The sequence below is a fragment of the Gopherus flavomarginatus genome, chromosome 7, assembly GCF_025201925.1.
Source record: "Gopherus flavomarginatus isolate rGopFla2 chromosome 7, rGopFla2.mat.asm, whole genome shotgun sequence".
Taxonomy (NCBI): Eukaryota; Metazoa; Chordata; order Testudines; family Testudinidae; genus Gopherus; species Gopherus flavomarginatus.
In genome coordinates this window covers 31536527-31561762 of record NC_066623.1, presented here as the reverse complement: position 1 = coordinate 31561762, position 25236 = coordinate 31536527, and the positions used below count along the sequence as shown (strand labels likewise).

General features: G+C 41.3%; 1 protein-coding gene across 1 annotated transcript in view; it reads left to right on the top strand.

The window, feature by feature from the left end:
• LCP2 (lymphocyte cytosolic protein 2) overlaps positions 1-25236 on the top strand; it is a 58651-nt gene that overhangs the window by 28084 nt on the left and 5331 nt on the right. The window contains exons 4-17 of the mRNA XM_050962903.1: positions 7811-7873; positions 10014-10045; positions 12787-12824; positions 13912-14095; positions 15125-15225; positions 16973-17042; positions 18204-18287; positions 18428-18453; positions 18545-18564; positions 18669-18773; positions 19813-19843; positions 20963-20975; positions 22262-22397; positions 24346-24395. Coding sequence (XP_050818860.1) covers positions 7811-7873; positions 10014-10045; positions 12787-12824; positions 13912-14095; positions 15125-15225; positions 16973-17042; positions 18204-18287; positions 18428-18453; positions 18545-18564; positions 18669-18773; positions 19813-19843; positions 20963-20975; positions 22262-22397; positions 24346-24395 — 953 coding nt within the window. The remainder of the gene's footprint in view (positions 1-7810; positions 7874-10013; positions 10046-12786; positions 12825-13911; positions 14096-15124; positions 15226-16972; positions 17043-18203; positions 18288-18427; positions 18454-18544; positions 18565-18668; positions 18774-19812; positions 19844-20962; positions 20976-22261; positions 22398-24345; positions 24396-25236) is intronic.

Here is a 25236-nt window from a genome sequence, read left to right as displayed (position 1 = left end):
GCAGGAAAAGGGTTGCAACCTGGCGCACTGCAGACAGACATATGCCAAGATCTCCTTCACACCACAAAAAGGGCAGGTGTCAGGAAGAGGGGTGAACAGCGCCAGACCGTGGAACCAAGGTGGAATATAAGCTGGCCCACCTAGATCCCTCACCCTCTGCAGATGGTAGAATGTCCCACCACTTGGTGTCAGGGTGGGACACGAGGGTGGGGAAATGAGTGTGGAGCATGAGCGTGTAGAGATGGTCTTGTGGTGCGGTTTGGATGCAGATCATGCAGCTGGCTCAAGGTACAAAGTGGTGGGGGCCAAGAAGGCTCACAGGGTAGAGGCCTGATGAAGAGGCCCAGAGGGCCTGAGGTGAGGGGTGGGCGTGGGATACCCTCTCACAGGACCCACTCAAGGAAAGACCGAGAAGTGGGCAATAAGGCTGCCTCCACCTCCTGAAGTATGTGCTGGGGGGTGCCAAGGGCAGAGAGCCCCATGCACAAGCCAAGTGCATAGGGACCCATCCAGTCCTCCTGGTCGTAGTCCAGGAGGTCTCTGATCCTGGTAACTTCCTCCAGGCCTGCCAACCTCATGCTGGGCAGGTAGAGAAGGCTAAGCTGCCTCTGCCAATTCTATGGCAGTACTGAGTCTCATTACAAAGAGGGAAAATTCTCTGCTGAGAATCTTTGACTGACTTGACTTGGTTGAGAGTGTATATTAGTAACATAACAGTTAAAAAAAAAAGTTACAAGGATGTTGTAATCATCCCTAAATCAAGTATTCCAAACAGGAAATTGAGAGTTCAGGTTACACATAAAAGAAATCCAAAACATTTTAAAAGCAAGAAATGTATAGCTGAGGCATCCAAATAACCTTAACCCTGGCCTGCAGTGATGTCATGCAATAACTATGTGATTATGATTAAGGTATTTTACTATTTGTGGTCCCAGATTTGATTAAGCTAATTTTTAAAGACATTAGCTATTGTTATATTCCTTTCCCCTCTCCTTAGTACATGGCAGAGCAAAAGTTGTTTGGATGCCTTCACTGTGCAATTCTATACAGTACTATAATTTAGATGTCTTTTATATGTAACCTTAATGCTCAGTTTCCAGCTTATGATGTTCAATTTGGGGATATTACAATATATATATACACAATTATAATTTTGTTACCTTTATATAGTCACATGTTAATGTAATTTGCTGTCTAAGAATTTCCTTGGCTTTTTAATAATTTTTTAAAATATCATACATGAACTCTAAACAAGAAACCCAAGAGAATATTGCATGTGATATTTTTAATGATTTGAAGTTATGGAGTATCAACTTTACATCTTTTTTCAAAATGTTAACTTTTAAGGGCAGATTCTCTAGTACACCAGAGTAGTGGAAGACAACCAAGTGGTATATAAGACTATGTTGCAAAGGCGGGTATTAAGTGAAAGAAGATGCAGGAGACCAGTCCCTGGGTTAAAATGTCTCAGCACATTAAGGTCTTCCACTAGTATCCTGCCTCAGTTTACCCTGCAGAAGTGCTTCAATGGGCAGTGAAGCTGAGGCATCAGTGCCACTGGCAGATAACCTAAGCTAGCATGCAGCCATGGAACCTTTAAGGAGAAGTAACTGTCAGCCACAAGTCATGTGCTTGTGAGAACTCTTGCTACATATTCTGTCTGCCTCATGCCACTGACTCATTACAAGGAATAGAACTGTTGCATGCAAATCAACAGTAGAGGAAGAGAGGCAACCCAAACAATTGCCAATGATGTCACGATGGTCCTACTTAAGAGCTTTCCAAGCTATTGACCTATCTCTGTCTGTAGCCTGTAAAATCCTAACAATTACATAAAATCATTAATAACTTTGCTCAGTTGTAAAGTAATTTCTATGAATATATCCTATGCATAAACACTTCAATTAATTTTAATTATATGGACATTTGAAGTGTTATTTTCTTTAAGATAATTAAAAAAATTAGTATCAGTCAGAACAATGTGAATAGACCAATTTTATATTAATTTCAAATGAATTGGCAGATTTACTTGAAAATGCTCAGAAAATGCATTCTTTTCTCAGAGTAAGACTGGGAAGGATATGCTACATTTTATACAGAGCAAAGAGGCTGAATCTCTCCTTTAGTGCAAACCAGACTCATCATTAATCATGGGACTGCAACTGGTGCCTGCAGAGTAAATAGCTAGGAAAATACAGTATGGACAAGGTGTTCATATCATAAAGCTTCAGTCACAAGAGCAGCACTATCACTTGCTTTATTTTGCTACTCAGTGTCTCTGTTCACTCTTATAAATGATAATCAAGGCTCTTGTTTCTGTGTCAAGTGTGAGTAAACGCTGCATAGTATTTTGAGGCAAACTTTCAGCAAACATGCCTTGGTTAATACAACGTGGTCAGAATAAGAAATGGATCTGAACAGCTCCAAGCACTGGTTGGTAGTCAAAATATGAACTGAGATCCAAGCTTTATACTTGGCCTTCCTCTCTATAATGGGCTAAACCATCACCACAGATCTGAACACTCTGGAAGTTTGAGGAAGTTCAGATACAGCTACATTTTTTCGGGAGGGTGGGGAGTGGGTGGGAGGCGATTGATGTCCCTGTATGAGGCTGAATCAAAACCCAGATTTGAAGTCTGCAGCTTAGTCTCCTCTCAATTAACGCACACAGAGTCCCATGGCACCTTCAGAATCCCTGAGAAGGTCTTCACCTATGTGAATTTATATTTGTATAAATATACCTTACTTGTCAAATGTGACTAGCAATTTTGGATGCCTCTATTTTTGGGTGCTCAACTTGAGAAACTTTAAAGTGGCCTGATTTTCAGAAAGTGCTGACTGTCCATCAAAGCAGGCCCCTGCATAGGGTCTGAAGTTGAGTGCCAAAAATTGAGAGACCAAAAAAAGATCACTCTCTTTTTAAAACGGATGTTCTGGGATGAACGTGCGTGTATGCTCCCTAGAAGCAGGAGAAACAGAAGAGATTTAGCTGGGAGTTTCAGTGAACTCTGAACTCAGTATGATGTTATTGCATCTGCCCTGCAGAACTTGTTATCCAGGGGCAGAGCACAGGTGGCACAAGACGATCGGATGCTCTCTTCACTATACCCAGGGAATGGCATTTCCAGAGTGTAGGACTTTGCGCCCAGCTCCCTCATGTATCTTCCTACCTCTGGCCCCAATATTCTTGGAGTGGACTCTGCTTATACCCACAACGTTTGAAGTTAATTAGGCAAACAAGCTTGTTTGAGAGGATTTTATTTCAACTTCCTTCCAATTCTAAGATGAGCGGCTGGTGGTGAAGGCAGAGAGAGAATGGTCCGAGAGTAACATTTTCTGCAAGTGTTGCTGCATGGCCTTATCCTGTCCTATCACCCACTACTCCCATCTCAAAAAGCAGTGTGGTTTTGATACTTCCTTCCTTACCTAGTTGCAGACCCAGCTGTCTCCGTGCCTGAATGTTCTATAAAAACATTTGTTGCTAAGGGCACACAGTTCTCAGAAAAAGCGAGCAAGCAATGCTTTGTTCATGTCATTAGTAAGCCTTGGCTGAAGGCTTGTGATATATGAATTATTTCTGTTCTTACAATGCCTAGGAGTTCTAATCATGGACCAAGAGGCCATTGTGCTAGGCACTGTATAAAATTCAGAACAAAGACTGTCCCTACCTCAAAGAGTTTACAAGTGACAGCAGGTGGATACAAACAGATGGAGGACTACAAAGAAACAAGGAAAGAAGCAAAGATCATCTGTCAATATTATATCTAGGGAAAAACATTTTTCATCTGAGAAGAATGATATAGCAGAAAGTGTTTGAAGCAGCAAGTAATGAATTTATTCCAGCAAGATGAGATGAGCAAACTGCTCACCAAGTCCTGCAATCTTTGCTCAGTGAAAATTCCCTCGCTGTCAATGTGGGGGTCAGGCTTGCAAGCTCTCCATGGCCAGAAATCCCAGTACCTTTGATGTTCTGACTGGATACAGATTATTGGGGCTAGACTGGATGCTTTGTTTTGCTACTTAAACTGAAAAGAAATAGAAGATATAAACTGCTCCCAAAGAGGGTATAAAAAAAAGAGAACTGCTCATAAAAAAAAAAGTTTGCCATACTAATGAGTTTTCAAATCCTGTTCCCTGCGAACACACAACTACCCTGTCTACATACAATACCCCCGAATAATTGCTGAGGTTGTAGGCAAAGTTATATGTGTTATATGCTAAGGGAGAGGAGAAGGCTGGGTGCAGTCAGTTTCCTTATCAGTTGCAGCAGAAGGAAGTAGCTTGTGAAGATGTAGAGTCTGTCACTCCATGGAGGCAGGCTGTTTGACACAATTAAGAGGTTTTCCAAAACTTGCAATTTCCTTGCTTTTTAGAGCTTGTGTTAGGGAGGATGTCAGACCTATCCAACCTGAATCCCTTTTAAACAAGGATATTGCTTGTGGGATTCTAAAAAGGGCAAGTGTCAAATCTGCACAAAAATCAGAACTCCAAACTGGTGCTTGCAGAAAAGGAAGGTTGAAAATATTAATGCTTTCTCGAATCCTTCTTCCCACTTCCCCACTGTAGCAGGGTGGTTGGCTGGGTGTCCAGGACTTCAAATGACTCCATTTTCTAATTTTTCAGATAAAGTTAATATTAATTATCCTAAGTTATTATTTGACACTTGCTTACAAAATGATAGGTCACTTGCTTACAAAATGAAAGGACACAATCCTTTCCTTGAATGATTTCTAGTTTCACTGAGTACTGCAAGACACTATGTTGTGGGGCCAGGATCGGAGGAAAAGAGAGGCAAGGAGGCTAGAGAAAGGAATATTGAGAATAAAATTAACATTGCTTGGGTGGTACAGGATGCAATATGTTAGTTCATTTTTTTTTTGATAGGCAGTGTTTGATAGCTTGCATTTATTTCAGTTAATCTAACCTAACCGAACAAAACACTTAAGCATGTGCTTGATTTTAGTGTAACTACTCCCAGTGCATAAAATGAGGCCTGTGCAGAAGTCTTTACAGAATCAGGACCATAGAGATGGACATATTTCCTGCCCCAAAGAGCTCACATATTTAATGTTATTGCTTATTTCAGAAGGAATTAGAGGGTCCTCCTTTGAGGAAAAACAGAGAAAAAGGATAATAAAAATAGTCAACTTATTTTATGCCTTAGCCATAATCAATGAATTTGATGTATGAAAGATGCCAAAGTCACTGATCTGCTTAAGGCCTGTGGTGTAATTGTACAGTAAGAAAAGATGGTACCATATTAGAGAAGTCAGAAGGGTTGTTTTTGTCAGGCACCAACCAAACAGGGTCTTGACTTTTTACAGTCAAATATTTTATTTCCATAATTGTTATATCTGACACCTACATAAAAGAACTAGAAGTAGGTTGGATGTTTTTAATTATGTCGAAATTCAAGTCTCAAGAAGTGTTTTCAGCATTTGTGGGAATTTCCTAAGGTTATTTCCTGACCAAAGGCATAAGGGGAATTAAAAATAAGGCTATGACTCATCACAACTGTCTTTAAAACAAAATAAAACATTGAAGGGCAGGTTCACTACTGATGTTCGCTAGCACAACGCTGTTGACTTTAGCAGAGTTGCATCCGCTTACATTGGTGGTGAATTTGGCCCTGAGTCTCAGGGTACCTCTTGCAAAGGCAGCGAGTACAAATTACTCTCTTGGCTTCCATGGATTCTAGGGTTATTGTTTACTTTACATCACGAGCAATATTTGCATATCTGCTCCCAGGTAAAATGTTACTCATGTGACCCATCCCTACTTCTGCACACATGCACTACTGAAAAATTACATAAGTCATGGTGTCTCAGTCCCCAAAATATTGACTATATGTAAATATTTTTGGCACAGCCTGAAAATGCTGGGCATCATATAGATTAGATTATCCTGTCTGCTTCTGCTTGTGGAAGGGATCCCGATTAGGTGAATCTGGCTGAAAAAGGAGAGAATAGACGAGTCAAGAGAGATTATTCGACAGTGTGAAGACCTGCTCCCCCTCTGGTGAACTGCTGCTACCAGGGGCGGCTCTAGGCATTTTGCCGCCCCAAGCACGGCAGGCAGGCTGCCTTCGGGCAGCTGCAGGACCAGCGGACCCTCCGCAGGCAAGCCACCGAAGGCAGCCTGCTTGCCACCCTCACGGCGACCAGCAGACCGCCCCCTGTGGCTTGACGCCCCAAGCACGTGCTTGGCATGCTGGGGCCTGGAGCCGCCCCTGGCTGCTACATACATACCTGGCAACTATGCACTATGAGCAGGGAACGGTGCAGAACTCAAGGAACTTCCATGTAGTCCACATCAGCGGTTCTCAACCAAGGGTCCAAAGTCCTTTGGGGGCCACAAGCAGGTTTCAGGGGAGTCCACCAAGCAGGACTGGTATTAGATTCACTGGGGCTAGGGTAGAAAGCTGAAGCCCTGCCACCCAGGGCTGAAGCCTAAGCTTGAGCAGCTTAGCTTTGTGGGGCCCCAAACAATTGCCCTACTTGCTAACCCCTAAGGTCAGACCTGTTTTTTATAGGCAGAAAAACAGTTGTTGTGGCACAGGTGGGCCATGGAGTTTTTATAGTATATTGCGGGGAAAAGGAAAAGGTTGAGAACCCCTGGTCTATCAGGTACCTTTGCTGCCACCATCCAATATTCACTTCTTATCTTCTTAAGATTTCAAGTTAAAAGGTTTCAACTCTTTCTCCCCAGGAACTGGAAACCCAGAGATACACTCTTGCATGTGGTAATTTGGTAGCATCCCTTCAAAATGTAGTAGTTGGGTTGGTGTTTAAATACCTTATCAGATTTAGTCAGTTATTGTAATAAATGAGTTACTTTTATTTTTCACTAAGAACAAATATAATCTAGAATGGAACTGGGAGCATTAGAGAAATAGTTGTATACACAGAAATTGCTGATCTTACCCTGACTTTGTAAGTCTGTCTTGGAGCATCTTAATTATTTCTAAATACACATACATATTGTGCTGCAACCTATGCATGTCCAGTGTCCTCTCTCCCCCCCTAAACCCTGCTTCTGAGTTACTGGAATGTCTTTGGAGGGGCAGAGATTCTTTGGAGAAAGTGAGCACTCCCAAAGCCCACCTCAATCGATTATGTGGGAAGCTTCTGGGTCGAACTGCAATCTGAGCACTCTTCAGACTTTTCGGGTTCCCTCCTTGGAGCTCTACTAACCCTTCCTCAAGTAGCCCCTACCCCCCATGCAAGTCGAGCCAGACCTTCTTTCTGACCCTCTGGCTCCCTGTTCCCTATGATGCCCTATCACCATTCCCAGATCTCCCTCTTTTGAGATTCACTTTCCATCTCTCGCCTGGACCAACCACTCCTGCTAAAGGCTCTCCCACCTCTTGTGATGTCACCAGCCTCAGCAGTTCCTTCACATTCATCCCTTATTTCCTCTGGTCCATTGAAAGCCCCTTTAGGGCTCCATCACTCTGCCACAGGGGCCCCTCCACAAGTTTATCTGCAGAAGCATTTGCTGTTCACCTCTTCATGAATCACCCAATTGATGAATCCCAAATTTCAATTTTTTGGCCATTTTGTTTTTGACAAAAATACTATAGTGCATTGGGTATAGAGATAAGAATAGATATCAACCACCAGAGTGATGCAACAGAATATGCTACCCTGCATTCACATATTTATCTAAAAGGAAGGAGAAGGAAAATTTTCTTTAAAAAAAAAAAAAAAAGAGAAAAAAACAAAGAAGCATTGAACTAAAAGAAGAGGAGATAGGTATTAAGGAAGTCATTTTTGTGTAAGAGGTTTTTTGTTTGTCTATTTTAAAACAGAATTCTGAGTAAGTTAAGTCAAGAAATCAATAGGAACGAAGGAAGAAGTTTCTTCCCAAAACGGTAAGTAAACCTTTCAGTCCTCTTTTTCTTTTTCAAACTATTAAGACAAAACTTTTCAGAATGATTTCCATTTGAGCTAACAGAAGCTCTCCAGTGTTATTTAATAGCAAAATCAGTCTCAGAAAAAATGATAAAAAGGAATTTCGATTTCTTTCTTTCTATTGTTATTCATGTTAGTGCAGTACCTCATTAAGAGCCCAAGCCTATAGTGACTTTCAGACTGAGTAATCCAATTGAGTTCAGTCACACTACTTATGTGAGCAAATTTACTCCTGTGCATAAGTATTTATAACACTGGGTTATGTTTTGGCAAGTTAAGCTAATTACATTTATTTATTATTGTTTATAGTGCTAATATTAATGTTAGTATACTATCAGAGGTGTGCTTTAAAGATAAATTGTAATGAATAAAACAAAATAAAAATTACAATACATTGTAATATACGAGTACATGTATATCAGTATACTATATTTCAGATGGATAAAATTAATAAAACCTTAAAAGAGGATGTTGATATTAAATCTTTGGTGAGAAAAGGCATGAGACTGCTTTAGATTTATTCTGAATATTTTGAATGAGCATCAGCAGGTTGACAAATTAGTAAAGTTATTAATATAGTGAGATTCTGTGTTCTATTTTAATCAAATATGGGATCTCTCATTCATTTGCTTGAGATTTTTCTAAGCTGCTCAGGTGATTTTATAGATACTTTTTTAATAGATAATTTGTCAAAATGTTGTACAGAGCTCTGAAAAATCTCAGCTACTATGATAAATTTGGTTGAATTTCTCTCTGAATTTTATTTTTCAAGTCACCAGTCCCTAAACATCCATGATGGGATTCTTAGGATGGAAAGTTCAGGAAAAGTTTCTTATTAGGTCATTTCGGGAACCTTTTGAACTGCAGTCACCATAAAGAAAGGAGTATTATGAAAACGCAACCGCTATGCTACAATAGGTAAAAGAGTAGCTACAGACTTCACAATGGAGCCTTTCATCCCCAAACTAACCCATTCAGCCTTACATATTAGTGTCTCTCTCCTGCTCCCCAGCTGATGAGAGTAGCCACTGACACTGAGCCCTCTTAGACAGTACAGATTTTATAAATGCAGTAGGCACCACAATATAAACATAAACCACTATTAATAACTAAATTATTTATTCTATAAACCTTGGTTGAAATTAACAAAATGCTCTGGTCCTTGCCAAAACCCACAGATAAACACACATTTAGAGTCCTTGGCTTCCAGGGGTGGCTCCAGGCACCAGCGCACCAACAGCATGCCTGGGGCGGCAAGCTGTGGTGGGGCGGTGTGCCTTCGGCGGCATGCCTGCAGGAGGTCTGCCGGTCCCGCGGTTTCTGAGGCAATTCAGCAGCGGGTACGCTGAAGGCGCAGGACCAGCGGACTTCCTGCAGGCATGCTGCTGAATCCGCGTTACCAGTGGACCTCCCACAGGCATGCCACCGAAAGCCATCTGACTGCCTTGCTTGGGGCGTCAAAATACATAGAGCCGCCCCTGCTGCCTTCCCATTGCCCTACACCTTTTGTAGTCATTGTCACCTGTGCAAAATGACTATAGAGCATTACCATTATGATCTGGGTAGCATGGTGTTACAACCACTTTGCATATGTGTAACTAACTACTTGTGCAATCGACCACATGAGCAAGTCTGGAGTTTTTAGGCCAAACTGGATCAAAATTAAATATAACCAGAATAGCCCCCACTCCTGCAAGTACTTATGTACTTAACCGTATGACAGTGAATAGTCCCCACTGACATTAATGGAATTACTCAGTTAAAACGATATGCAGGTCTTTGCAAGAATGGGACCACATAGACAAAGGCTCAGAAAGTGAGATGAGATGCCAAACTTCTCAAACATTTTCTTTCTCACACACACACAAATTTGCCTCAAACTTTTCTCAAAATAATCTAGCCTGGATTAGGATCAGCTTTATGAAACTTCAGGAAGTTTATTTTTTAGCTTATTGTCAGAGTTAGTAGGGAAGAGGGTCAAAATTAAATTCACTTGTATAATGGAAGACTATCTTCAACTAATTACACTATAGCTTTTACTATGACACATTTAGTTCATAATCATTAAAACTGAAAAAAATATTTTTTATGTCATCACAGGACCCAGACGCAGAAGTTTGCTGACAATACAGGTAAATATGTACTTGCTATCTAAATACATAGTATTTAAAAAGATTAAAATATTAATTAGCTGCTTGCACAGTCTATCTACTGTCATTGCCATCCAGCTGTCTTCATTCAAAAATTCTCTTATAAATATTTATGCTCATAGATCTCATCTACCTTGAATTTAGCTCTACATTGAATAATACATCTGTCCAAGAACTTCCAGGATTAATTGCAACTTAATGAGCTAAATTATTGTTGATATTAGAGAGGAGCATGAAGGAAAAACATTCGATCCAAACACACCCAAATGCTGGGAGCTATTGTAGATGGTGCCTTTAATAGACCTGGGAGTAGCACATGCCGGCAGGATGTGGGTGGGGTGTGTGCAGAGTGATGCAATCTCATGTTAGAACTGCTTGGGTTGTGTCTGTTACCAAATAAGGAACATTACACTAGTTGATACCTTAATTCAATAAGGTTCTTAGACTGAGTGAAACAAGGATCTGTAAACAGGTACAGTTGGGCCAGAAAAGTCCTTGGATATATTTTCTTGGCAGGGGGATGCTCCAAATTTCCCCTTGCCTACCTAGGATGCTGGAGTGCTCTTCGTGCTGCCCCCCACCATACCTGCAGTGCTCGGAGAAGGGAAGGGAGGAGAGAATGACAACAAAGGGGGGAGATAAAGCAGACAGTGAGGAGAGAAGAGGAGGAAAGTGTGAAAGGCAGAGAGAGAGGGAAGTAGAATAGCAGAAGGTGAGGAGAAGGGAAGATGAGTGGGCTCAGAGCAAGAGGAGAAAGACAGGAAGTCAAGAGAGCACAAGGTGTGAGAGGGAATGAAAGGAGAAACATCAAGCCGGAGAGCTAACAAAAAGATATTTTAATAGCAGGGATGGAGGAACAATGGGGGGAAGAAGAGAGAGAGAGAGATGCAATCAGGGAGCATTCATGTCCTCTTTGCAGCTGGACTTCATTAGGGTCTAAGCAGCTTCCACATGGCTTCTCTGCACTGAGCTTCCATTTTAAACATTTTACTAGCTGGGCCCAGAGCACCTGTATTTCCACAGGTTACTACTCCCCCATTGGTCCTATTGCAAATGGGTTAAAAAAAGGACACAAAACTAGAGCTGAGCCAATAATGGATTGTTTGGTTCAGGGAACAAACTAAAAGAATTCTGGAAAAAAAATCCATTCAGATTTGAACTGAAACTTAAACTTTCTTCAAAAATTCTGTTAAATAAAAAAGTCAAAATTCATTTTGCAGATGCAAAACAATTTTCATTAAGTTTTTTTTTCCTTCAGCCAAAACTATTTGCAGATTGGACCTGAATACACAAATACATACAAAGACCCCCAAAATTCTTTTCAGTTGAAAAAAAACTAGTATTTGGGGGAAAAAATTGCCCAGCTCTGCACCCAACATTCCATATTAGCAACAAGATAAAGCATGAGATGAGAGGTTAACAGCTGAGTCAGTTCTGAATGCTTTATTCTTCAATTAGCATTTAAATCTTGAAGGGTAGGACACATCTCAGGCCTGGTCTACACTGCCAAGTTTTTTTGCCAAAAGGCAAATTTTGGTCATGAAACAGCAGAGGTGTACACATTTTGGGAGGAAACTCCTCAATTAAAGCACTATAATAAAACCCTCTCCACGAGTATGTGCAAAGATTTCATCCCCAAAGTGCCAGTGTAAACACCTTGCTTGCTTTTATTGCTGCAATCGGCCTCTGGAAGTGTTCCACAATGCCTGCAGTGACGTCTCTGCTCATTGTTTTTAACTCAGCAGCCATGCACCCTTCCCCTTTCAAAGCTTCATTCTGACAGCTGGTGTGGAGTGATGATCTGCTGTGGGACACAAAGCAAATCATTAACATGGAATGCTCCTGCTGTCTCCCCCAGTAAGAATATAATGGCAGGCAGGCAAGCTGTGTGTGTCACACACACACACTATGTGCTGTGCAGAGCCAGGGAGGGAGGAGGGGACTGATGTCGGGGTTTTCCCCTCCCCCTGCCTCCGAACAGGTTGCTTTGGACAGCTGTCTGAATTTAGGAGGCAGCATGCCGACTCAAAGAACAGGAGTACTTACGGCACGTTAGTGACTAACGCACTCACTCTCCGGCAATGTACATTGTCTGTCTCCTTCCTTGTCCCCTCCATACTCACACTCTCTGTCACACACTCTCTCCCACACACTTTAGTTGAAAAGCAGCTAGCAATCTAGTAGAATGCCCATGGAACAATGGGATTGAGAAACCTGCCTCATGTGACTCTGTACCTGCCACATGAGGCATTACAAACCCTTCCCAAAGCACCCTGAGACCAGATGCACAGTGGGATAGCTACCACAGTGTGTTGCTCTGTGTCATTGCAAGAGCTGCTAGTGTGGATGCACTCCAATGATACAAGGAGCATAGCAAGGACATGCAATAGCGGTTTAATTAAAACACTTTAATAAAAGTGATATAACCTTTGGTGAAAAAACTTGGCAGTATAGACATAACCTCGGTCACAGCAGAAATCATGACACAAAAGCGATGTTCAACTAATACCCTTCAACCAGAAGGTGACTGCAAATATGTGCACATACTTCCTGTTGGCTGCCATGGGAGCTGGACGCATCCCTCTCCTTGGGCAAACTGGTCTGTTATTTTGATTCTCTAATGATTGCTATTTGTGAAGCTTAGTGCCTTTTTACCTAATGAGGCTTTGGGACTCAGAAGCCAACATGTGCTAACAGGTCCACGGTTATGTTTTCTTACACAGGATACGGTCAAGAAGAGGAAGAAGGCTGGTCTTCATTTGTAAGAATCATGTTTTAGATCACTTAACACTCAAAGCAGATTCTCTGTTCCCTTAAGCACTATCAATTCCTGTGCTATCCACTCCCAACAGAAGAGGAAAGAAGAGAATGTGCTGGGAGTTTCAAAAGCACCCAGTGCTAGCCTAATTCTACACCCTTGAAGTCAATGGGGATTTTATCATGGACTTCAGTGGGAGCAGAGTTAGCCCAGTCCTCAGCATTTTTGAAACTTCCACCCTCTAGGTTAGTGAGAAGTTACACTGAATATTACACCATTTACAGATCAGTGACAAGTTCCAGATTAGGGACAGCACATCCCTGTGGCCCCTTTGCCTGCAGGTACCGCTCCCCATAACTCCATTGGCTGGGAACAGAGAACCCCGGCTACTGAGAGCTGTGGGGGGGCAGTACCTGTGTATGGTCAATGTCAGCAAAAATGATTCGTGGCCCACAGTCAGATTACCCTGATTGGCTGCATGTGGCCCTCAGGCCACAGGTTACCCATCACTGTCCTATCAGATCTCACAAGCTATACCTATTTGGGCTGGGTCAGAACCACATAGCTGCCTGCATTAGGGGCTACAAAGCCCCTAACAAAGACCTGCTTTCTCAGGAAGGAGCATTAAGGGAGAGTGTACCACTGAATGATTGCCCCAGCTTGGTGCTAGGAGGCACCTTTTGACATCAGTTGGATGAGATATAAAACTGAAGTCCTGTACATCCTCTTACTTTCTTTAATCGTAATGGCTTAGGAGATGGGTCTGGTATGAGACCCTAGAGAGACAAAAAAAAAAAAAAAAAAAAAAAAAAATCAGCTAAGTAACTTTCTCTCTTGTTAAGCTTCCTCTGGAGTTCCTATTGTAAAAAGATATTCTTTTCCTATCCTAAACTGCTGTGCAGTGTCGTGCTCTATGTAAATATTGACACACTCCATCACTTCATTTGATGAAGGGATGAAACAATCCTTGCGCGCCGGTGATAAAATTTGGTATCCTGCACGATGAAAGACACTACCATATAAAAAACACAATCTCATTGCATTAAGTTATGTAGTATCTAATTGTCTGTTTTTCATTTGCATATGGCAGGAAGAAGATGATGATTATGAAAGCCCAGATGAGGAACAGGAACAAGACGCCGACTATGAATCACCAACTGATGAACCAGGACATGACAGTGATGATTATGAACCTCCTCCGTCCAACAATGACGTAGCACCCCATAATGTCATATTTCCTGCCAAGTCAATTCCAAGCAACACTGAGTACATAGGTAACTAGAGCAAAATGTAATTTTGGAAGGGATAGAATATTTTAGGGAATTGGTAATAGAATATACAGCCTTTCACTAGACCTGTTTGTGCATTTTCTAAATGTCTTTTCATTGAAAAATACAAATTTGTGAAAACTCTGGAATGTCTTCCAAGACTGGCAACTAAGAGAAAAAGCATTAAACTTCTGGTCTTACCACACTGAGGTTTAGTCATATTGGAGGGACAGTTTAGGAGTTCACTTTGCTGGATAGAGGCCTTATTAGTTGTAGGCAAAGTAATTAAGCCCGTGAGCAGTCTTAATGAATATACATGTTAAGTTAAGCACATGCTAAAACAATGAGTCATAGAAAGAAAGATGCCAGAAGGTTTGTTTCTCTTTAAAAACACAACAAACAAACAAAGCAACCCCGCAAAAAACCGGTTACTGAATTTTGCCCTGGTCTTCAGTAGAATCAAGACTGGGACTTTAGTTTGGGATCTGCATCAAGATAAACACACATTTCCCCTCATGTGTTACACTATGTAACTAGTGCAAGATACAGTAAATAGGTGTAAGTATTAAAAGTTTATACCACTTCTGTGTGGAGTTGACTTGGTCCCAGAGCATATTGTGCATACATTTGTCATTTTCTAGTTCTGATTCTCCATTGGCCTACACCTGGGAGGTCATTTACTTCAGTGCAAAACACTACCATCTGGATTGGTGTATTTTATACTTACTGTGCAGTGGTGTGAATGAATACATAAAGTGCAGGCTGACAGAGAACTGAGCCTGGTATGTGTGCACGCAATACCAGAGTGGCATTCAAGTCATTGGGCGTAAAAAGGACACAAAGAAAAACAACTTGCCAGAGTCACTATGGATTTACAGAGATGTAACACGGCAAAATTAGATTCTTCATGTAATGTAAAATTACATAACCATAAACTGAACTTAAGAATGAATATCTAATGAGAGAGAAAGAAAATAACCTTTTTTGTGTGTTTAACTGTTCAGTTTGTGATTTTTTTTATTTTTATTTTTTTAGATAGACCTACAACTACTAGACCATCTCCCCAGCCTCCTATTCCACCACAGCGACCTGGCCCATCCCCTGTACCAGCATCATATGTGGGTAGAGGCACTCCTGTATGTTTCTTTTCTTAAAGAATACTTCATTTGTTTCCTTTGCATTATCTTCTAGAAGGCCCAAGTATAATTCCATATCCAACATAATGATTGTGTGTGTAGAAAGAGGAGGAAAATTATTTTGGCTGTAAGAATAATTATTTTTTGCTAAAATGATGATTTTTTGTGAAACAAATATGTGGAAATTGTTTCATATTGCAATGTTGCCATATACACTGGCAATTAGTGACCATTTGCTAATTCAAGAAAAGTGTAGCCTTTGAACACCTTGTTTAAGCAGTACTCTAGCTTTCCCCAAGAGGGCTTGATCTTGAAAACCCTCACTTCCACTGGCCGTCCTGTCAGGAGCGGCGCCAGGGTTTCTGATGCCCTAGGCGGATGGCCATTTCGCCGCCCCCCGCGGGTCCGGTGGACCTACCGCAGTCATGCCGGCGGACGGTCCGCTATTGGAAAGGCTCCGGTGGAGCTGCTGCAGTGATGCTAGCGGGTGGTCTGCTGGTCTAAAGGCTCCGGTGGACCTGCCACAGGCATGACTGTGGTAGGTCCGCCGGAGACTTTAGACCAGCGCACCGTCCGCTGAAATGACTGCGGCAGCTCCACCAGAGCCTTTCCAGCAGTGGACCGTCCGCCGGCATGACTGCGGTATGTCCACCGGACCCACGTGCTGCCCCCCCGGCAAAATAGCGCCCCCAAAAAATTCTGGCGCCCTAGGCCATTGCCTAGGTCGCCTAAATGGTAGCGCCGGCCCTGCGTCCCGTTGAATTTGGCAGCTCTCCATGGAGTGGGAAGGGTTTACAGGATCTGGTGCTGAATGAGATGGAAAGGTAAGAGCACTGAAATGACTCAAAGGCAGCAAGCAAAGTTAAGGATAAAGAACTGTCATTGCCCTCCCCTGCTGAAGGCTGGACAGTTTTCTTAGATACATTCAGAATTCGTCAACATCCACTGGGTTAACAGAACTACCCTTTCCCTAATTTGGCAGATTAAGGCTTTGATCATGCAAGCACTGAGTTGGCTATACAAACTCTCTGTATTCCAGCACAAATGTGCATGAAAGCTATACATGGATACAAGTAAAGCTAATCAGTAAGCACCAAACTCCCTACTGAGTGGTATGAAGTCTGCTGTACCTCTCACCTCCATTACTTGGGAGACCATATAATGAAACTCCAGCAAGAATAGGTGTGTCTGAGGAAACACAAGCTTAAGTGCAATCACCTTCATCGTTTTCATGAGATACTCAGCAACACATTCCTATCTTTGGTCTCAGTCCTGCCACTGGGAACCTGAGAGCCCCTGACAGTGCAGATCTCTCCTTAATGCAAGACTAGGCTCCTGTGCTGTCCTTGGTCTGTGCATCTCTTTTGACCTTGAATTTATATGCACAAAAATCTGCATCAGGAGTTAAGCAAGACTATTCTAGCTACTCCTCCCTCCTGCCCCTGACATGCTCCCAACTCGCCCTGGAATGAACTCTGCACTAAGGGTTTCCTGCAAAGGGGCAGAGAGATGACAGAGCCAATGTTGCAGTTACCAGAAAGGCCCTTTTACCTGATAGTATTCTGCAATTGGTGTGTGTGCCGGGGGGACACCCTAATGGCCCTTCGGGCTCTAACAGATGCACAGGTTGACAGCTGTGGCAAGGTGATTTTGGTGATGTATTCAGTGGCCAAAGAGGATAAGATGAAAATCCTTGAAGATACATTTAGAGAAGACTTTAATCACTTGAAAAAAACATTTGTTTTAGATGCCACCTTACCCTCCTCCATCAAGCAATAATGATGTGAATAGAGAGAAAAGTGCCAAGCCTTTAAAACGTAAGTGAAAATATTTGTCTGGGTTTTTTTAAGCTACAGCATAATGCATATTTTCACGGTCTCCAGCTAGAGCTGTTAGTCTCTCTATCTCCCTGTGATGGGATGCTCTACTCACCGCTAGATGGCACTGCCTCCTGGTAGTGCTGGGAATTTGTTCTGCCAGGCCAATGCTCCTTCTGCAGTTGCATTCTGTGTCTCTTAGCCTGCAGCCCCTCTCTGGCTTCAGGAGCTCCTGCTTATTCTTCTGGAGCATCAAAGTCTTCTAGCACAAATTATCCCAGGCAAATCACTTCTCACTGCCTGGTCTGTGCCACTTCCCCAGAGGCTGGGAGGGGAACCCAATCCCATCTTCTACTCCAGATTCCTTCCCAGGGGTCATCTCATCAGCAGCCAAGGTATGCCCTATCCCACACCATGCTGCTTTCCCCCAGGCCTCTCTTACCTTTCTGATCCCCCCCCCCCCCGTTTGCCAGTCCAAATTCCTTCCTTACAGGAAGTAATTACAAATTACTTCCCTACAAAATCTCCCCCAGTCTTCTGGGCTTTATGCAGGCTTCTCCTACTCCTGCCCAGCTGAGTCTTGTCTCTAAGTAATCCCTGCTGCCTGGCTCCTCCTCCAGGTGCAGCCTAGGCAGTTAATTGTCCTACCTGATCACCTTAACTCCTTCAGGCCTTGTGTCAGGTGGACACACCCCTTGCTGACTCCCCAAAAGCAATGAAAAAAATATTTCCATTGATAATAATCAACATTTATAGATAAGCAGAATTTCTTACTTTGTCTAAGAACTTAAAGTTTGATTTAAGGATATTTATTTTGTATATTTTGACAATTTGTGTTTTAATGGTTATAAAGATTTAACTTTTTGAATGTCAGTGTCTAGTATCATTAATTAGTCTGACCCCACCATTGTCTGACATTCCCCATAATTTTGTGCAACTGAAAATTTAGAATAAAATATTTTAAAATGCTTTAAAACGTTAATATTGTCCATCAACATTATAAACAAGCAAAGGCAAAATTCAGCCAACCTTAACTATTTATGAGCTTTAATTATATTGCTTGCCACTCTAAGAAGGGATATCAGATCATGACAGATACAATACAAAATAAAGGTGTGTTACTTGTATTAGCACAATATTTTACACAGTATTTATGTTTAGCCCCAGCTCCTTCTATAGACAGACGTACAAAACCCCCACTGGATCGTCCTGGGCCGCCGTTTGAAAGAGACAGCCCAGCCGCAGGTCAGTATCTGTTCATGCTAAGTTCATTTTGCACCAGAAAAGGTATCAAAGCCAGGCCTGGTGAGCCTCCACTATTTCACAGAACTTATAATTAATTATCTAAGTTTTTTTTTTAAAGTGTTGTTTTTTATTCTTTTCAGGGAAGCGGGCAGTGTTTCCTGACAAGGTAAGAGGCCATTTGGTTGTTTTTTATTGTACCTGAATCTATTTTAAAACATACTTATATGTTCTTGTAACTTTTCCTTACTGTTTTACAGCTCATGGCACCACAACTAAGGTAAGACATTAGCCTCTGGGTGACATACACTATCAGTGCTACCAAATTATATTGCAGTGAAGAGCATTTGACCTTTGCTGAACCATCTCTCTCTTGTATTTTAGATCTCTTGGAGAACAATTAGCAAAGATACAGAAGCCTCCCATACCACCGGCCGATAAACATGAAAGAGGCAATCCAGTCCCTGGAAGGAAGCCACCACCCATAAAGTAAACATTTATTTTTAAATGTTAACACAACTATTTTTAACGATTTTCCACAACAATCTGGAAAACATAATTAGTCAATGTCAGCAGAGACACCACTGCCTAAGAGTGTTGCAGTGATGCCTACTTTATTGTAATGTGAAAAAGCCCTGCCTTTTTAATGGCCAAACACAAATACAGCAGGGCTTACCTCATCCAAAAGGCCACAGTTAAGGCCCAAAGTATGACTCACTTCAGCCAAGTTCTAGAAGGGAAGAGGAATGTTATCCATGATTCTCCCATCAGCTCTAGCCTTCTTCCTAGAAAGCTTCTTTTCTAATTATCTTGACTACCAAACTCAACCCCCAGCTCCATATCTCTTTTATGATATGGTGGAAGGAGAAGGTTTTCATTTATTCCCCATAATTAGGCCAGCTCGGCCACCCTGCAAATCCCTGAATTCTTGGCAAAAATCTTTAGCAAGAGCTGGCCTTTCTTAGGCAGCTTCTTGATAGGGCTGTGCTCCATATAAGAGAAACATACTATGAGGTCTGCTAACCAACCAGCAGTTAAAATAGTAGGAAGAGGGCCAGATATCTTCATACAAACCTGCCCTCAGCTTGGACAGCGACAATTAATATCCATGGCAACAATTAATATTTTCATCATTCAGTTGAAGTTTAAGGCCAGATATTCATACTCCATTTCTGTGTGACAAACACAGCAGGTGCACTATTTCACTTGAAATGTAGATCAATTAAGCCCCAACCATGCAATAAATTCCAGATGGACCGCTGAATCTCTGCAAAGCTCATTGCAGGATCAGGGCTTAGACATCCAAGTACCTTCTTGTGGCTGCAAATCAAGAACTTATAGCTAAATGAGCAAAAGAAATTGCTGATTAAAACTGATACTCATATTTATTTGTGTCTGCAAAAATTGACACCAACTTAAGTCTCAGATGAATACATGGCCCACTATACATATGGATAGAGTGTCATTTTTTTCCCACACTTTCTACATCTAAAATTCACATTTGGTTTCTTCACCTACTTCATTTTAGGCAAAGTTGGGCACCAGAAAGAAAATATGATGTAAGTATATTTCAGAGCAAACACTATTTTACAGTTAGAAGATTTTAAAGTATGTGTTACAATAGAATTACAAAACTTGCTGGTAAGCTGGTACTTCTGTTTAACATGGACTAGTTCCTTTAAATACTCATGCAGTAGAACCTCAAAATTACAAACACCAGAGTTACAAACTGATCAGTCAACCATACTCATCACATTTGGAATCGGAAGACTCAATCAGGTAGCAGAGACAGAAAAAGAAAATATTGTACAGTTTATTACTATGTTAAATGTAAACTATTAAAAATAAATGGATAGTTTAAAAAAGATTTTATAAGGTAAGGAAACTGTTTCTATGCTTGTTTTATTTAAATAAAGGTGGTTAAAAGCAGCATTTTTCTTCTGCATAATAAAGTTTCAAAGCTGTATTAAGTCAATGTTCTGTTAACTTTTGAAACAACAACCATAATGTTTTGTTCAGAGTTACAAAATGTTCAGAGTTATGAACAACCTCCATTCTCAAGCTATTCATGACTGAGGTTCTCCTGTAGTTCCTTCTTACCACAGAGCTTCACTTTCAGTCAGTTTCCTTCACACAAATTTGCTCCAGGACAGTTTAATCCCTGGATATGTTATTTTAGATATTAGAGGCATTATAAAGAAAAGGCAGAGAGTCAAGGCCCAGATTTTTATTTTTAAAGTTACTAGTGATTTTGTATACCCTAGTTTTGGGCTCCCTGACTTGATATATCTTAAAGGAACCTGATTTTCGGAGAGTGTTGAACATCTGCTCTGGAAGCTATGACAATTTACCTCCACTGAAGTTCTGCCTCCTGACCTGTTTAAGCTGTTTCAGGTTAGGTGCCCAAAAATTGATGCACCTAAATCACTACTCACTTTTGAAAATCTAGACCCATGATTTCCTTGCCTCAGTACCACAATTACAAAAATTAATTTGATGTTTCACAAAGACAAATATATCAATGTATTTGGTAAATATAGGCAGCCTATTTTGAATTACCTGCATACTCAAAAATCACTGACTTTTCTATTGTAGTTTTTGTAAATAGATAGTATTTTTAACAGTTATAATATTATAAACCTCTTAATGTTCATTGTTTTTTTCCCCTCTCCCCGCAGGAAGAGGATGAGTGTAAGTGCTTAAAAACTTTTACATTCTTTCTCTGTCTCATTCTCTCTCTCTGTTAAAAAGCTCAAATGAAACACTGAGCAGATCTATTTATAGTTACTACTATAAAATAAAAAGGTAACACTGCATAACTTGACAGATTGTAGAAATCTTCAAAAATTTCACACAAACTTAAGTAATGAAGCTACAAAAGACAGGAAGTTGGAGCATATCAACAATTTCTTCCAGTCAGCCAGTTACAAGACACCAGTATTTCCCACCTGCATCTAAATGTATTACAATTTTATAACCATGAACTTACTATATATCTGTACAGTTATTTCCACTGAGCACCTAAAAAGCAGGAATGAAAACCTAGTGACCTCTTGATCTACTATAAGATAATTGGCCAAACCCTGCTTGCATTCTTCCAACATATAGTGCTATCAACTTCATGTGAGGATAGTCCTAAAGACTTGAGAGCAAAGAGAGTAGTATTTGACTCAAATAATAATAACAGCCTTTATAAGTTACCCGACCTCATAGTCCCTGAGATGCTGTATAATGCTTTATTAAAAAAATAATGGATATGAACCAAAGCTGCAAGATTCACTTCTTGCTTTCCAGCTTGCCAAAGTCTAAGGTTGACTATATCAGAGTTTTGGATCATCCCATTAAAAACTGAGGCCATTTACACAATTCTGATCTGAATTCACATTCTGAACCTCCACCCCTACTGACAGTTCATCCCAGGCTGAGAGCAGTGCCAAAGGAGAGCAAGTTTCTCACGCTATGGATCTTTGGTGTGGTAGCTCAACTGTCTGCTGACCCATACAATGAAGATGGCATCAGAACACAAATCCCTGAGGAGAAGGGTGCACAATACAGAAGTCTCAGATCCAGTGGTCAGCAATGCCATGGCAGAGAAAGCTGACTAGGGGGCTTTTTCTTTAATTTTAGTGTAATATTTTAGGTAATGGGGTTTCTAAAGCTGGACTATAGCTTATCTAATGTTTCAAAAGCAAACAGGATTAAAAAAACCTGCAAATTTTCTACTGAATTTTCCACCTTTAAAATGAATGCACAAGAATAAACTGTCTACCATAAATAAGTTCATATTCCAAGACCCAGTATATCGTTCTGAAGGTCATTTTAATGACTGATTGCTACATTGCTTGCATCTGATTAGATGGCCCTCTGCAATGTGATAGTATTAGTTCACTTCACCCCTCTTTACAAGCCGCTTTTACGAGTACCCATGGTAACCTCATGCTAATATTTTTAGCTAGCTTTACTTTTCTTCTTCACAGCAATCCCCCAGAGACCAGCAGCACAGCTATCTTTGCCTCCCTTCAACTCCAACACATTTCCTTCAAGGTCTGTCAAGCCACCACCTAAACACAGTCCTTCAGGATCCAACAGTATGCCTGGATCATATGCAGAAAGGTTTGTTGCACTAGTTATTGTCTCATTTATTTTGATCTATTACTTGTTAAGGAATGAAAGTGTATATCAGTGTTTCTCAAACTGGGACTGCCGCTTGGGTAGGGAAAGCTCCTGGTAGGTCAGGCCGGTTTGTTTATCTACCCCGTCCGCAGGTCTGGCCAATCACGGGTCCCACTGGCCATGGTTCGCTGCTCCAGGCCAATGGGAGCTGCTGGAAGCAGCTGACAGTATGTCCCTTGGCCCACGCCGCTTCCGGCAGCCCCCATTGGCCTGGAGCAGTGAACCGCAGCCAGTGGGACCCACGATCAGCCGGACCTGTGGACGGGGCAGGTAAACAAACTGGCCCAGCCCGCCAGGGGCTTTCCCTACACAAGCGGCAGCCCCAGTTTGAGAAACACTGGTGTATATGGTGCTGTACAAGACCCAAAAGAACACATGATTACTACCCAAGGAGTTTATTATCTACTGGCCAGAACCTTAGCTCCTTTCTGCTTGCTTGGGGCTGTTTCCACCATTTTAGGGGAATCCCCCAATTCTGTAAAGCCATCTGACCCAAGACCTTAAGTCTCTATATAATCCAAAGATACAGACAATACATATCAGATACACTAGGATACTCTTAGTTGTACATTAAAAGAGGATTATATTAGGACCTCTTTGGTATGAACTACAATTAGACTCTAATTTTGGATCCTTCAATTTTTGAGTGCCCCACTAAAGACATTTATCTATTTCTCCCATTCTTTGTCTGCCTTGTCTATAGAGATTGTAAACTCTTTTAGGGGCAGAGATTGTCTTATTATACATCTGTACAGTGCCTATCTCAATGGGGTCCTGATCCCAGAAGGGAGATTCTAGGCATTACTGTAGCACTTGCAGTTCCCATTGACTTCAGCTGGAATTGTGGGTACTCAGTCCCTGTTTAAAAAAAAAAAAAAAAAAAAAAAAATCAGACCTTAGATGTCTACAGTTGGACATCCAAAAATTAGATGCCTCTTCTTAAAAGAATAGCCTGAGACACTATGGTAATATACATTTTAGTCAGAGCCTTTTTTGCAGTACCTCCAAAGAGAGGTTCATTTCAACACTGGAAAAGAGGAGCCCTTGGCAGTGGGGTCTTAGTGAGGTGAAACTTTTCGGGGAAAAAGAGATAAGATCTGATAAACTCATTGTTGCCTTTGGCTGCTGTCATTTTGGGACTGCCAAGAGAGCTGGTTTCAATTATAGAAATTTCTAACAGGAAGCGGAAAAGGCACCTATAGAGCTTATAAAGAGGGGCTGAATAGTTCAGCAAGAGCAGAACAAACAAACTAAGCATAGATGAGGCTAGAAGTGTGAATTCAGTCACTAGTACAGCTCTTGTCAAGTTTTTGCACCTCCTGGAACTTGAATGCTTGAGTGATGCTTGTTCTTCAGCCAAGAGGAAGGGAGGAACACACACAGAAGGGGGGAAGTTTGGGGGAAATTCCAGACTGAGTAACAGCTTGTAATTTTGCTTCATATACTTCCCTTATGAAGAAAGGGCTTGGGAGGGGGTCATGGGCTGGAAATCCAACAGAGATATAGGTTCTAGAGGGAAATTAGGTTCCAACTGTACTGATCCTGAAATGGTCCCTATAGGAGTAATAGTGCCATGGGCTGTCCCTTTCCCCTTATCTCCAAGTGCCAGGTCTCAAGAAGAGTTAATACTGGCCTTAATTACCATGTGAATTTTCATACGGGGAAGACCAGGATGTCTATCTGCCATGAGTGCTAAAAAGAAAGGAGAATGGAACCCTTTGGGGACATGCACTATGTATGCTTCCATCTTTGTACAGCATGTAGCACAGAGGGGCCCAGGTATGGATCTGTGCCTCTGGGAGCTGCCACAGTATAAACATTAAATAATATAATTATAGCAACATACCCTATGTGTGTTAAACTTCAATTTCATTGATTTCTTTAACAGTACTATCAGCCTTTCTTCAAGCGGATCACTACCACCACGCTTTCAGCTAGGTTTGTATTCTGTGACCCTGGATTTCCACTCCAAACATAATGAAGTTGTAGTGGATGATATCTTTCATGGACGTTCAGCTTCTGGATTTAATAGCAATAAAAAACTATTAAGTACAGTGCTTAAAGTGGGTGGGTGTGGGGAGGAGCATACCCACCCAACCAGTGTAAAGAATGCATTTTATTTGCATATTAGATGCTCTGGTCTGTCTCTTTATTCCTGCAGCAGCAGCACCACAAGGGTCTCTGGAGGAAACACTTTAAGCATCGTTTTACCAGAACTGCTACTCCCAGATTACAATAGACCCCTAACTTTTTCCGATCTCTTTAAGCATTGGTTAGCTAAGTTCTTTAGTTCAGTTAGTCTATGTTTAAGGTGGGGCTTTTTGCCTTGTTAAATTTTGGCACTGCTGTCTATTTAGTTAAGGCACAGACAAAATTTGATATAAGTATTTGCTTCGCTAGAGCTACAATTTAAGAGCACTAGTCTCAGATTACTATCCATTGACTACAATGATTCTGAAAGTCCCATGTGATTATGTCATTCCAATAATTATTTGTGTGATGGTAGAGAAAAGCAATGAATGTTTCAGATCTGAATAATACTACACCAATACCTTGGCTGGTATGAAAAACATTTCCAAGGTGAAATTAAGTTTGTCTCAGCTACATATTTAATTGGCAAAAAATACTGTAATTAAAAATATGCAACATTGAAAATCATAATCTCTTGGCATAACATTCAACAATGTTCAACACTGGTAGCTGTTACCATTTAAACTGTTCAAGGTTTCCACAAAGAGAAAAAAAAAGCAGCAATTTTTTTCGTCTCTCCAATACAATT